This window comes from Parasteatoda tepidariorum, chromosome 6, assembly GCF_043381705.1.
Source record: "Parasteatoda tepidariorum isolate YZ-2023 chromosome 6, CAS_Ptep_4.0, whole genome shotgun sequence".
NCBI classification, from domain to species: domain Eukaryota; kingdom Metazoa; phylum Arthropoda; class Arachnida; order Araneae; family Theridiidae; genus Parasteatoda; species Parasteatoda tepidariorum.
The window spans coordinates 20,487,028-20,500,657 of record NC_092209.1 but is presented as its reverse complement, the minus strand read 5'-3'; the positions used below and the strand labels follow the sequence as shown (position 1 = coordinate 20,500,657).

Genomic DNA, 13,630 nt, shown 5'->3' with positions numbered 1-13,630 from the left:
AAATTTTATTTTATAGTTCAATTTCCATGTGATCTGAACTATCTTTAATTTATGGACACGAGTGTATATAAGATGATTCAGCACGGCGGTTTTAATTTTGGTGGGGAGGCATAGCGACCCATGTTTGAAAAAAGCACAGGAACCATTTTTGGAAATGTCTTAACACACCGCTGAGGCATTTTTTCCTTCTAGACCTGCTGTTCGAGTGCACGCGAATCAAAACTTTATCTTTTTTTTAATTTATAGATAATTTTATGTTTTTTAATAAATATTTTCGAAAACAGCATTCAAACAAGCCCAGACCTTCACAGTTTTATCATAATTTATTGATATGCCGATTGACTTGCAGAGTTGACTAATTTGGCAGCAACAATCAGTATATTACAATAAAACAACCATTCCTGGGCCTGCTTGAATGCAGTTTTTAACTGTCATTATAAGAAAACATGAATTTATAATTAAATTTTGATAATGCAACGCTTCAAATGCGCGTGAGGGTAAAGATCATAATGGAGAAACGCCTATAGAGGCGTATGAATGTTGATTAGGTCATGGAGTTGCTACGCATTCTATATTATGTGTTCTATCATCTCTCCAAATTTATAACCACTGCGTTGGGTCATCCTGCATATTCAACTTAATTAACTCAGACATGATTTATGATGAATGTTTCAAAATATAATTCTTTTAAAAACAATATTAATTTTTTAGTCAGTTAAATGTGAAGTAGCTATGAATGGAAAGAACTGAAAATAACGTTCACAATAAGTTATTAAAATTCAAGCAAAATAAAGTAATCCACAATTCATAATGAATACACATCCAAGAAATACTTTCCAATTTTTTCAACCATAAAGATGTTTCACAATCACTGTTTTTAAGTAAAAATAATACAAAAAATAGGCAATATATTAGTATTTAAAGAACAAAAAACAAGAACTTTGTGAAAATCAGAGGAATAATTATCAATATCAATCATAGTTAATTGTAATAAATAAATTTAATTATAATAATAAATATTGTAATAAATTTAAGCGCTCAATATACGTAATATTTGGCAGACACAACCCAAGCTTTGTCTCACCAGAGTGCAGAAAACTAATTACAAATAATCTGACACAATATATATATCCTCATTATTATGATATATGAATTATTATGATATGACTCATGCTATGATTTCATACCGGTGTATTCGGGGAAACAGATGGTGAGAGGAGACTTTCGAATTTTTTCTTCGAACAGATCTTTCTTGTTGAGGAAGAGGATAATCGAAGTATCTGTGAACCACTTGTTATTACAAATAGAGTCAAAGAGCTTCAGACTTTCCTGCATCCGGTTCTAAAACACAACAAATTAAATTAAAATAACAACATTGTATGCAATAAAAACAGAAAATTTAAATTGTTCCAACACTTTGATTTCATTCATGATTGAAATACGTAAAAAGGGTTATAAACTAATTTATCTCATACAACCTTTATATTTCATTGGGTTCCTGTAAGTGTCGATTCAGAAGCCAATCAGGTTCGACAAACACGCGCGACGTCATTTACAGGTAACCAATTAAATCTGATTTAAATCACATGGTTAGACTTTGTCACTTTACTTCTTCTCGAGTTGCAAGTACCCAGTTTCACATAGTTTCAGCTTGTGTTAATTTTTTGAGAACGTCTGGTCACGTGTGGTAGTGTAAGGGGAAAAAAAATACTGAAAATGTGAAACAACTTTGGAAAATACGTCTGTTTTGAAATAGAAATATGATGAACACTTTTAGAAAAAAATTCCGTAAAGTTAAGGGTTTTTATCAAGGTTGTAGTTGGACCTATGTTAGGATAAGTTGAAGAAATACTGGTATATTGAATTTTAGAAAAATCGTATATTTAAAAAATTCCATTTCTCTGGAACTATTCATCTGTATTCGCTAAAATTTTGTTTTTTGCGTGTAAAGTTACGTACTTTAAAATGATGTAAAAAATTGTATACTTTACAATTAAAACTTTTTTGACTACTAATAAATAAAAAAATAATGATTATTTAAGAGTTTTTCCTGGCATGGAACTATCTTTGGACAAACGAATTTTATAATTGCGTGCTAAGATATTTTTCAATTCGTTTCAATTGTTCTCCAGATATGAAGAAATACAAAAAAAAGTAAAATTATCATTAAGGAGTCCAAACTCTTTGGGTCGCTCACCTGAACAAGCTATGCGGACCATTTTTTCTAGATTGCGGCTAGTTTTGGGGTCAAAAATCAGAATCCGTTGAAAAAAATACGTATCTATTATAAAAAGTACGTTTTGGGTTCTGATTTCGTTATTCAAAATAACATGTACACTTATTAAATAGCATATCTGAGGTCACCCTGTAGAACCATTAAGATTCAGCTCTAGAACGGGAAAATCCGATTATTAGATCAAAAGTTATTCTAGGTGGTCCCTTTTTTTGGTGCATTGTACATTTTAAGATTAACTCAGCATTGAACCATGAAATTGATACTTAAGACTCTTTGATTCATTCAAAGTTCCCCAGAATGTAACTGACTCGAATCAGGCATCTGTTTTTAGCATATCTAATATTATAATGTTTTTTTAGCGTACATTAGTATCAAAAATGGTATCAACTATTTTACACCAAAATTAGTGTAGTGAAACATCCCTTCCTTGGTGTTTCTCCGAACAAAACATCAGGAGTGTTACTTTTCACTGCTTTTGGTGTAAAGAAGTTGCAATTAATTTTGGTAGGCAGTATTACAGAAACTTATACCAAAATAAAAATTATGATTCAAAATATTAAAATTCATACCGAATATAAAATTATGATCCAAAATATTTAAATTTATGCTAAAATTGAACCGATTATGAATATATTATACCAAAAGTTACGTAGTGAAACACCTCAGATACTTCCTTGGTGTTTGGTTTAGTGAAGCACCACACATACTCCCTTGGTGTTTGGTCTAGTAAAACATTCCCAGATAGCAACATAAGGTTCATTTTAACTCAGCAAAACCCTTTTAATGTAAACCTAATAAGATTTGTTGTGCTGTTTATGTGTAAATCTTCTAACTTTAAAACGAGATCTGTGACGATTTGCTTTATTCTGTGCACATTACCCTAATTCAAAACCTTGGAATATAACCTTCTATATAAAAACCTTAAATCGAGGACGACTTAGGGTTTTCAAGCGTGAAAACATCCTTTAATAAAGCTAGTCTCAAGCTGCATGGGTGAAAGCCCTTATATAGCAAGACGGAAAAGAGAAAAACCTGGTACGAATAACATTTCATTCCAGCATTTTTTCGAAAAAAATGAAATATCTGTAACTATCAAGATTTCTTTTATAATTCTGGCATATATATAAAACTGCTTCTTTTCCAAGATAAAGTAGATATTGTTGAAAAATTTAAAAAAAGAATAAGTAAACTCCTCCCCAAAACTAGCTATAACTGAAATGNCATAAGTTTAAAATTACTAAATAAATTCAAATAAAATCATAATAACACAAATAAACCGCAACAGATCAATTTATTTGGACTAAAATATATGAAAACAGACAAGAAGATGACATAATTTGCTACCTGATTGTTGACGTCACAAAACCTATGACGCTGATTGGTTAAGGGAGAAAAAACTTGGATGGAAAGTATAACATGCTCTACTATCGTCCAAGAAGTTGGACCAAGTTCTTGGATGTCTGTTTACACGATCAAAGTTCAAAGCAAAACAAGCTTCCATCAATATCAATCAATCTCTGTCCAAGAAATTGGATCGTCTAAACAGGCCTTAAGTAAACTCCTCCCCAAAACTAGCTATAACTGAAATGGTTTTACTACCAGCCTTTCCTCTTTTCCGTCTCGCTTTCACCCCTGGTCTCAAGGTGAACATAATATCTTAAATCAAGGTAATTATATGGTTTCTTTTCACAAAGCCTTGTATGCTCAGTCGAAATCCACCTTCTCTTGGAATTTTAATGGACAATGCAATTTGATGTGACGTCAGTGTGGCGCCGCTGGTGTGACGTCAGCTGAAACGTCATTATGGACCTTAAGTGACGATAATTTTTAAAAAAGCTTTAAAAATAATTTTTAGCTTTTTGGGATGAAAGGTTTGAAACTGTAATATTTTTTGCTTTATTCAAAAAAAGGTTTTTAGTACAAACATTTTCGTGTGAATGAAAAGAAAATTCCAACGCAAGGTTGCCATAAGGTTACGTACTTTTTGGGATTAGGAGAGTTTCTTTTTACTACTTTTGTCGTAAAGAAGTTGCCACCATTTCCGGTGTTCGTTAATATTGAAATTCATAATAACAATAAGATTTGATATGCATAAGAGTCAGTAAAGTTATTTCTACGATATAATTTAAAGTAAGAACAGTTGGTTTAGGATGCATACACACACTAATTCTTAAAATAAAATTAATTTCAAAAACAAACATAAGTGCCCAGAGAAAATTTTAAGATGAATGCGTATTAGGTTTTACAGAATAGGAATAGATAAAAATTAAATAATAAATTATTTAATATCATTGACATATTTTTGAAAATTAGAATATGATTATCTTTATTATACAACTAAATAAAATCATAAATTTTGTAACGGCGAACTTTTGTTGTCTAAGCAGCGTGAGAAATAACAAACTCAAGCTATTTCGTACTCGATTGTAAACCATCTGGGTATTAACAATATCCGAAGTATGCCAAAATTGGTGTTTTTGAAAGCAAAAGCACTTCAAGAAAGGTGCGAATGCAAGTGAGTTAAATGCAAGCCTTTTAAATAACTACACCCTTTGATATTAACTTGAACGTTCGATATGATATGAAATAAAGTGTTCCAACATGCAATTTTTGAGTTGTTCGACATGAAATTTGAAGAGCTATTACATCACCGTTTTTACCGTGGAGTAAAATGTACTTTATCCGAATAGATCAATATTGAAAAATAATACCGATATCTTAAGCTAACTGATATTGTGCAAAATTTCTGAGAAATGTAGCTAAATTAAATCATACATACGTAACTATCCCAGATAGTTAGACCTTTAATCATTTATACCATGCAAACTTGCTGCAATGTTGAAAAGTTGTTAATGTAAACACAATGCAAAAAATTTGCATGATTCAGCGTATTCTTAATTTTATCTTGCAGTTAAAAAGTACGGATTTTAAACGTATGGTTGAAAAGTTGAAAGTAGTTAACTATTAGAGGTACGGATTTTACAGTGATGAATAGACTTACAGTCGTCTCGTCTTCGTGCAATACTTGATCATATTCGCTCATCGCTACGCAAAAGATAATGGCAGTTACGTCCTCGAAGCAGTGGATCCATTTTTTCCTTTCCGATCGCTGGCCGCCTACATCAAATAACCTGGAAAAGACGGTCAATATTGCATTATTTTATGATTTTGGGGAAATGGAAACATGGGAAAAACAATAAAAGAAAATGCAAGATCTAGGAATATACTGGTTGTTGAGTTCTATCTCATTCTTTTACTTCTTACCAATTTGAAAGATAATAAAAATATTGTCAACAGATGGCGCCGCTGATTGAAAAAATTTTACCATCTATTTTTTCTGCTGCATGTCACACTTTTTCAACCAAAGCACTAGCTTGGACGTCTCTTGCAATCAGGCTGTTGCTGTAAAAAGTGATTGTTTCGAATTTTTTCCCATTTGGTAGTAAACTTTGTAACTTGGAGTAGAAAAATATCATAGCTTTTTAAGCAGAACGCAGCTAACTGTACCTGCTTTGGTTTTTATTTAAACGAAAGCAAACACTAAAATATTAAACTATTTAAATTGATGGAATTTTGTAGAGTTCAGCAAAATATATTGAATCTTAATTTTGATAGCCATAAACATAAGCTCTTTAATTTAATAATATGACAATTTTTTTTCAACATTTAATTTTTTTAAATATATTAGCAAAATACATTTATTTAAGAGTATTTTTATTTCTAAAACGATATTTACATATGTTATTTTTAATCAGGTATTTACTAATTATAGAACTATTCCCCTTTTCCACACTCTGGGGTAAAGTGGGTGCATCAAAACATGTTATTTTTAATGCATTACTGTAAGAAAACAATCAAACAAAATAGATAAGTTAAGCTTTATATTTAATCTATAAGAATCCAATGTGCATAAAATGTAACAAAACTTTTGGTAAAATAAATTATGTTTATTGTTAATGATTTTAAAAATGATTGTTAATCATTGAAAGGATGTTAAATGAGTAAATGATTGTTAAATGACAATTGATTAATGATTGTTGTTGTTGTTGATGATGATGATTGATTGTTGATTAAATGATGCTGAATGACTGTTAAATGGTGTTATTGATTGGTAAAATAAATGATGCTGATAGCTTGATTTTAGAGCCTTATTCTTCTTCTTCAAAAAAAGGTTGATTTTATGCACACTTTACCCCACTTGACAATTCTTAATCACAAGCCGGACTTCATTAAAGAAAGATAAATTTAATCAAATTTTTCAAATAATTTTACTCACAGTTTTGCCTAAAAATCTGATAGTCTGGTCTCTAATAATTAGATGACAACTCAACAGTTTTAATGTTGTAGCTGTAGACACTGTTTGAACATTTTTGAAAATGTTTATTAAACAAAAATGACCTTCTTTTAGCGATAAAAATGTGTCGATAAGGAAACTTTAGGTAACTAATTTTGCTTCATTTTCGATGTTTTCAATTCCAGTTATCATAACTTAAACTAATGATAACTTAACTGAACATTATGCACTCAGAAATTTTAATGTTACTGTAACTTGAAGGTAAGACAGAAACGATGATTATTTTACACTTTTGAAAATCAAAAATTCTGAACCATGTTCAATATATAATTACATTTTAATTTCAGAGAAAAAATAATTCCTAGTGGTAACAAATTTGATGTTTAATATTTGTTTCTTAGTTTATTACACGCTATGATGTGATTTCTAAATTAAAGACCTAATAGACATGTGATATCGTACATAAGCAATAGTTAAATGTTTCATAAACATTGTACTTTAATCACTGCTTCACTATCATTTCAACTCGCACTTCGGTTAACGTTCTGAAAAGAATGGTAACAGGTTGGCAGCTATACTACGAACGAAACATAACAAAAAATATTGCTACAAATGAAATAAAAAGATGTGACATAAGTTCTAAAATGGTCATAATACTAAAAATAATATGTTTTTCCCACTTTTTATTAACAACCATAAGAGTTTTGCGAAGAAAATCCTTTCACTCCTTTTTCAGTTTTCTTTAAATGGCACTCTTTGAATGATCATTTGTTCTCGTCTCTGTGAAACATAAATACTTTAAATAGCACTCTTTGACTGATCATTTGCTCTCGTCTCTGTGAAACATGAATACTTTAAATAACACTCTTTGAATGATCATTTGTTATCGTAACTCTGAACCATAAATACTTTAAATAGCACTCTTTGAATGATCATTTGTTCTCGTCACTGTGAAACATAAATACTTTAAATAGCACTCTTTGAATGATCATTTGTTCTCATCTCTGTGAAACATAAATACTTTAAACAGCACTCTTAGAATGATCATTTGTTCTCCTCACTGTGAAACATAAGTACTTTAACTGGCACTCTTTGAATGATCATTTGTTCTCGTCTCTGTGAAACATAAATACTTTAAACAGCACTCTTAGAATGATTATTTGTTCCCGTCACTGTGAAACAGAAATACATTAAACAGCCCTCTTTGAATGATCATTTGTTCTCCTCACTGTGAAACATAAATACTTTAAACAGCACTCTTAGAATCATTATTTGTTCTCCTCACTGTGAAACATAAGTACTTTAAATAGCAATCTTTGAATGATCATTTGTTCCCGTCACTGTGAAACATAAATACTTTAAATAGCACTCTTTGAATGACCATTTGTTCTCCTCACTGTGAATCATAAGTACTTTAAATACACTCTTTGAATGATCATTTGTTCTCGTCATTGTGAATCATAAATACTTTAAATAGCACTCTTTGAATGATCATTTGTTCTCTTCACTGTGAAACATAAGTACTTATATTTATGTTTCAAAAATATTCTGAATGTCATAAAAATCAATGAATAGCGTCTGACACGTTTTTGTTTAATTTCAACAATGTTGAAATTTAGTGGTAAAATCAACCAAAAAGGTATGAGAGAGAAAATTTCTATATAAAAGGAACAAAATCTTAAGCAAATGTTTTTTTTCCCTCCAATTATGTTTTGCATCTTCTATCGCACTAAAGAATGAATACGTTTGTTATACAACTTTAAAGAGTGATTGTTCTCCTCAATGGTATAAATTATACTTTAATTTTACAATTCAAAATATTTTGAAATTTTATTCAATGTCTACTCTTATTGTTTCTATTAACACATTTAAAATGACATAAAACGTATACAAAAAATGTATCTGTTACTAAAGTAAATTTTTTAAAAAAAATTAAAAAACTTTAAAAAAAGAGTTAACATATAATAATTAATAATAAAATCCTTATTAAATATTCAACGATAAATTCAAACACAACAATTAAGAGAGATTTAAAAAGAATACAAAAAGTGTATTTGTTATTAAAATAATCTTTCAAGAAACTTATAAAGTTAAAAACAAAGAGCCCAAAATATAATAAATAATAATAAAGTCATTTATTCAATAATAATTTCAATCATAATAATACAGAGTTATTCAGAAGGATGGTCTCAATGGTTTATTTACATCAAATATAAGTTGGATATACTACATAGAAAGGAAAAGAGGAAATTTTTTTTACCACAGCTTTTGGGGTGCATGTTCAATAGGAAAGCATTCTATTTTCCCGTCAAGGGTCAGTTAGATAATCAGTTGGGAGAGAAAGGTCAAAGGCCAGATCTCATGCCATAAAGCCTTGATTTCATGCCTTGAGAAGGGCTATTTTTCGAAGGCCAATGAATAACGCTTCACAATGAAATAACAACCGTCACAATGAAATAACGCTTTTTTTGAAAATAATATGTCATTTTCAGTACTGTTGTGAGTTTTATAACTGTTGTTGAACAGCCCAACCAGTTTTGAGATAACGGCTAGCTATCTTCAACTCCGTAGCCTTGTAATTTCGAACCCAATCCAGAAGACAAGGGAACTCCTGGATCGAGTATTGGGATAAATTTGACATCGTGAGAACTTTTTTCCTGAAACTAACCTGCATTTGCGTTACAGGGAGAGGAAAACAGCGAAAACTTCCCTAGGTTAGCTGAGAGCAAGAGGACTCTATCCCATGATCCGTCTATTACTGAGAAAATTTTACATCAGCACTGCGGTTTCAACTGTGGATCGCTGAGATTGAAACCCAGGTTAACTCGTTGGGAGGTAAGTGCTCTATCCCCTGAGCCACCACGACTCCCTGCTGTGAGTTTGCAACAGTTATTCACGACTGTAAAGTTACGTTTAGTCTATATTTAGCCAGCGCCCTCTATGCTAATTCCTAAAATGGCGCAAAAAGCCAAAATTAAGAAAAGCCACGGTTTTGTGAAAAGGAAAAGTGTTTTTTTAATGTTTCAATTATTTATTAATAATTTTTAAATTTTTTAATATTTCAAATTTATTTCAACGCTGTATTATCTGCCTTAAAAATTTGAGCAAAATTGTCAACTATTTATTGGCTTTAATAATTTTCATCGTGTTAAAATTTTGCCAATTGTCAATTTTTAAAAAAGTTTAATAACTTTTAAAGTATTTAAGTTACTTGCCTGCTCTAATGACCAGATAATTCGTTGCAGCAAGATGGTATGTGTAATAAAAAATTTTAGTTTTGCCTCAAGTAAACTGCGGTTTTTTTTAATTTTCCCTGGTAAAAAAAGCTTAAAAAACACTGCTAACAGTGCAAGACGCTGTTACCCAGCAACTCAAGTCATCGTGCTAAACCATTTCACAGTTGCGTATAACATAGTAACATGAGACTTTTGAAGAATGAGCTTGGCTACCTCCTAGAAGTTTGCCGTACAGAAAATAGGGGAAGAAATAAACACCATCCTCACCTAACTATGACCAAGCCCCTAGCCCCATTTTCCGACCTCGATCTTTTGATAGCCATGTAATTTCGACCCCAATTAGACGATAGGGACGGTGCCTGAGGTGGAACACCTTTCTCCAAACTTCCACACAAGAAGCAACTACAGGACTGCTAGCTTTGTAATTTTGATCATGGTCAGACGACGTGGACAGCACCAGAGGTGGCACAATCTCTCCAAACTTCCACACCACAACCAACAGTATTACTTTCATCCACAAAAGATTTAACATGCATTTGTTTGTGTATACATGCCGGTTTTGTCAGCAGCCAGGATTGAACTCACAACTCCCAACTCTCCAACCAGCAGTGCGAGCGACTCCCTAATGGCTCCCGCTTACGATGGCTTTGTTCTTAACGAACAAAGCCATCGTAAGCGTCGGGACAAATTGAACATTTACAGCCAGTGCTAAAATTTTTGTCCTCTTTTCGATAGTATATAGATTGATGTCCAACTTAAACTTTATTAAATGCAAATTAATTGAGTTCATCTTTCTGAGTGATTCATTGAAAAAAGGGGAACTAGGAAGAAATCAATTACTTGAAATTTAAATTTTTGAATGAGAAATGAACTTCTACTATTCCAGTAGTTTTTACTCGCGTTCTGAGAATATCTTGTTCTGTTGGCATGTAATCCTTCTTGCATAAGCGATCCAAATCATCCAGAAAACTGTAAAATAAAGATAACATAAAATAACATTCATAAAAACTGTTACTTATTTATTACTTAACTTCATACATTCAAAATAAATTAATAATTCAAAATAATAATAGATTCTGACAATTTAAATAATTGTTGTAATCTTGGGAGGAAATTCATATTCGACAAGGCCAAAATTATTTCCATCCTAGTCACATCAGCTCATCTTGATGCCCGAGAATCTTGTTTTATTCATATGAATACTGATTCCCTTGTTAATGACACTAGTTACTTACCCTCTTTCCATAGAACATGAAAATGCATTTTACCCCGATTTGCCCCTCGTCTGCCTCTGGGATTTTTCTTTTTCTTTCTCTCGGCAACTGTGGTTTGTTTATTTTTGTTTCCTCAACTTTATTTTTTCCGTTGGCAACATTAAATTTTTATTTTGTATCCCCTTTGTTTCTTTTCATTCATGTCTGGAAAGACTTGAAGATGGACACTTGCTTTTTGAGCATTTGAAACATATGGACTATTATTTCCGATTTGAAATTATGTGAAGCGAATTAAGTTTTAAATCAAGTAATATCTGACTGCTTCAGTTTCTTGGGATTATTTATTTAATATTATTGATTTTTTTATATGAAGACAGTACAGTACAGTCAGTTACAAAATCGAATTAAACCTTTTTTGAATTTATTAGAACACATTATACCAATGACAAGGTAAACAAATGTACTGTGCACACTAATAGGAAAACGATATTAAACTCTGGAAAATAATTATTTAGTTTCATGAAAAAATAGATAGTTAAATTGTTTTAATATATTTAATTTCGAGCTCCGAGAAGAACCACCTCGTATATTAAATAAATAATTTTTAGAAACTGTAACAGTAGGATATTGCTTGTTTGATGTACTTCATTGGCTTAAAAAATACGAAGATATAACTAAAAGTCTAAGTGTTTCAAGCCCTCAAAATAGGCACTCATTCTCTAGACTTACCTGATCTCAAATGATGTTTGTGTTTAATCAAGCAACACCTTTGACACGTTGTTTTAGAAGATTTTAATTACTTCCTTTCGTTTCACAACAACATTATGTATAACATTAATATAATATAAATTTTCAGAATTTGTTGAGAGAAAGAAATAAGAAATATATTTGATAAGTATCGCAAATTAATTTTTATGTGAGAAAAAAAAACTTTATCAAGTGTGGATAATTCTTAGAGAAGTTGATAAAAAAGGGACTTATGAGGGCAAAAGACAGTTTATTTGTCTAATGAGAATGCTTTGAGAACTTTTAAACTCGTTCTTAGTGATTCTGATTCCATTATTTGCTTTTATTGTTCTCGATTTGGTTTGTCAAATATTAAAAACTTTTTTTTCGTTAAACATTATATCTTCATATTTCCTTTTCTTTTTTTTCGATTAAGATTCTAAATTATTTAAGATGAAGCAGAGTGTTATAGGATATCTTACAAGTTTTACAGGGTTCCCGCGGTCCTTGAAAAATTTTAAAAGTGGTAGTAAATTTAGATCGATGCTACAGTATATTTTTTTAATTTTAACATACCTTTTTATCGTTGAGTGTTGGAATTTTCATTCATATATATATTTTTTAGTAAACAATTTTTAGTGGTGGCTACACAGAAATTAAAATATCAAAATTTGTTTTAATTTTGTTACCACTTTTTAAAATTCCCAAGGACCGTGGGAACCCTGTTTTATAATGGATAGAAATGTTTTCTTAACACATTGCTGCCCGGCAACTTTTCTGAAAATTACCCCATGTGTCCGGCTATTGTTTTGAAAGAGGATGTGGAAGAAAAACAATATAAATAAACTTAAAAAATGTTTTAATTTCTAATGCCGTGTGATAATAAGTTAACTATTACCTATGTGTAATGGTACACCACAAGTTTTGCAAATATATCTAATTTCGTAAAGTTAAAATAAATTGGTAGAGAATTAAATAGTAAAACTTGAAAAGTAAGATAAATTACGCCCACTTTTTAAAATAGTCACCACGAAAACACTGCTAACGAAAACGCGAGTTTACTCGTGACCGGTCACCAACGTTTGGTCACAAAAAAACGAGTTATCTCGTGACCGGTCACCAACGTTTGGCCACGAAAAAACGAGTTAACTCATGCCCGGTCACCAACGTTTGGCCACGAAAAAACGAGTTAACTCGTGACCGGTCACCAACGTTTGGCCACGAAAACACGAGTTAACTCGTGACCGGTCACCATCGTTTGGCCACGAAAAAAAGAGTTAACTCGTGACCGGTCAGCAATATGTTAATCACTTGCAAAATTTCAGAGTTGCTTACAACGGACATTTGAACAGTTTTAGGCACTTTAGTGATATTTTTAGTGAAATTGGGACCAGCGACAATTCTAACGCTTGTTTCTCAAGGCCTATAATAAGCTTTTAATAAATCGTGTTCCTAAGTTAGTTTCTAATATTCAATATCTCAGGGAATACTATTTTTGCTTCTTATTATAGAGAGTGATTTTATGTAAGATGGCATGATCATATAAAAACGCATGGAATATAAACGTGATTTTTCTTTAATACGTTTCTGAAAAGTAATATAAATAATATTAAAAAAGTTTTTCTTCTTGAAAAAGTAAAAATATATCTAAGGTGTTTCGTTACCATAGCACTTAATGTATATTTTTAGAATCCTTATTTAAAATGAAGAATAATCATTAGGGGTCGCTGATTAATATTCACTTATGGGACAAATAAAGACTCTTTCGAAGTCTACTGAATCACTACTGATGAAGACGGGATTGAAAACACAAAAATGATTGTCAGAGGAAAAAACGCATTGGTGTTTAAACGCAATTAAAAGAAACATCTCTATCTTTCATCAGACAATCAACAGGTTTTGATGTTAATAATTTCATCCTCCT

The 13,630-nt window shown here is 31.1% G+C and overlaps 1 protein-coding gene across 1 annotated transcript in view; it reads right to left on the bottom strand.

Moving 5' to 3' along the window:
* LOC107443225 (G protein alpha o subunit) overlaps positions 1–13,630 on the bottom strand; it is a 124,575-nt gene that overhangs the window by 8,501 nt on the left and 102,444 nt on the right. The window contains exons 5-7 of the mRNA XM_021144307.3: positions 10,607–10,735; positions 5,238–5,367; positions 1,188–1,341 (exon numbers count right to left, since the gene is read on the bottom strand). Of these exons, the coding sequence (XP_020999966.1) occupies positions 1,188–1,341; positions 5,238–5,367; positions 10,607–10,735 (413 nt within the window). The remainder of the gene's footprint in view (positions 1–1,187; positions 1,342–5,237; positions 5,368–10,606; positions 10,736–13,630) is intronic.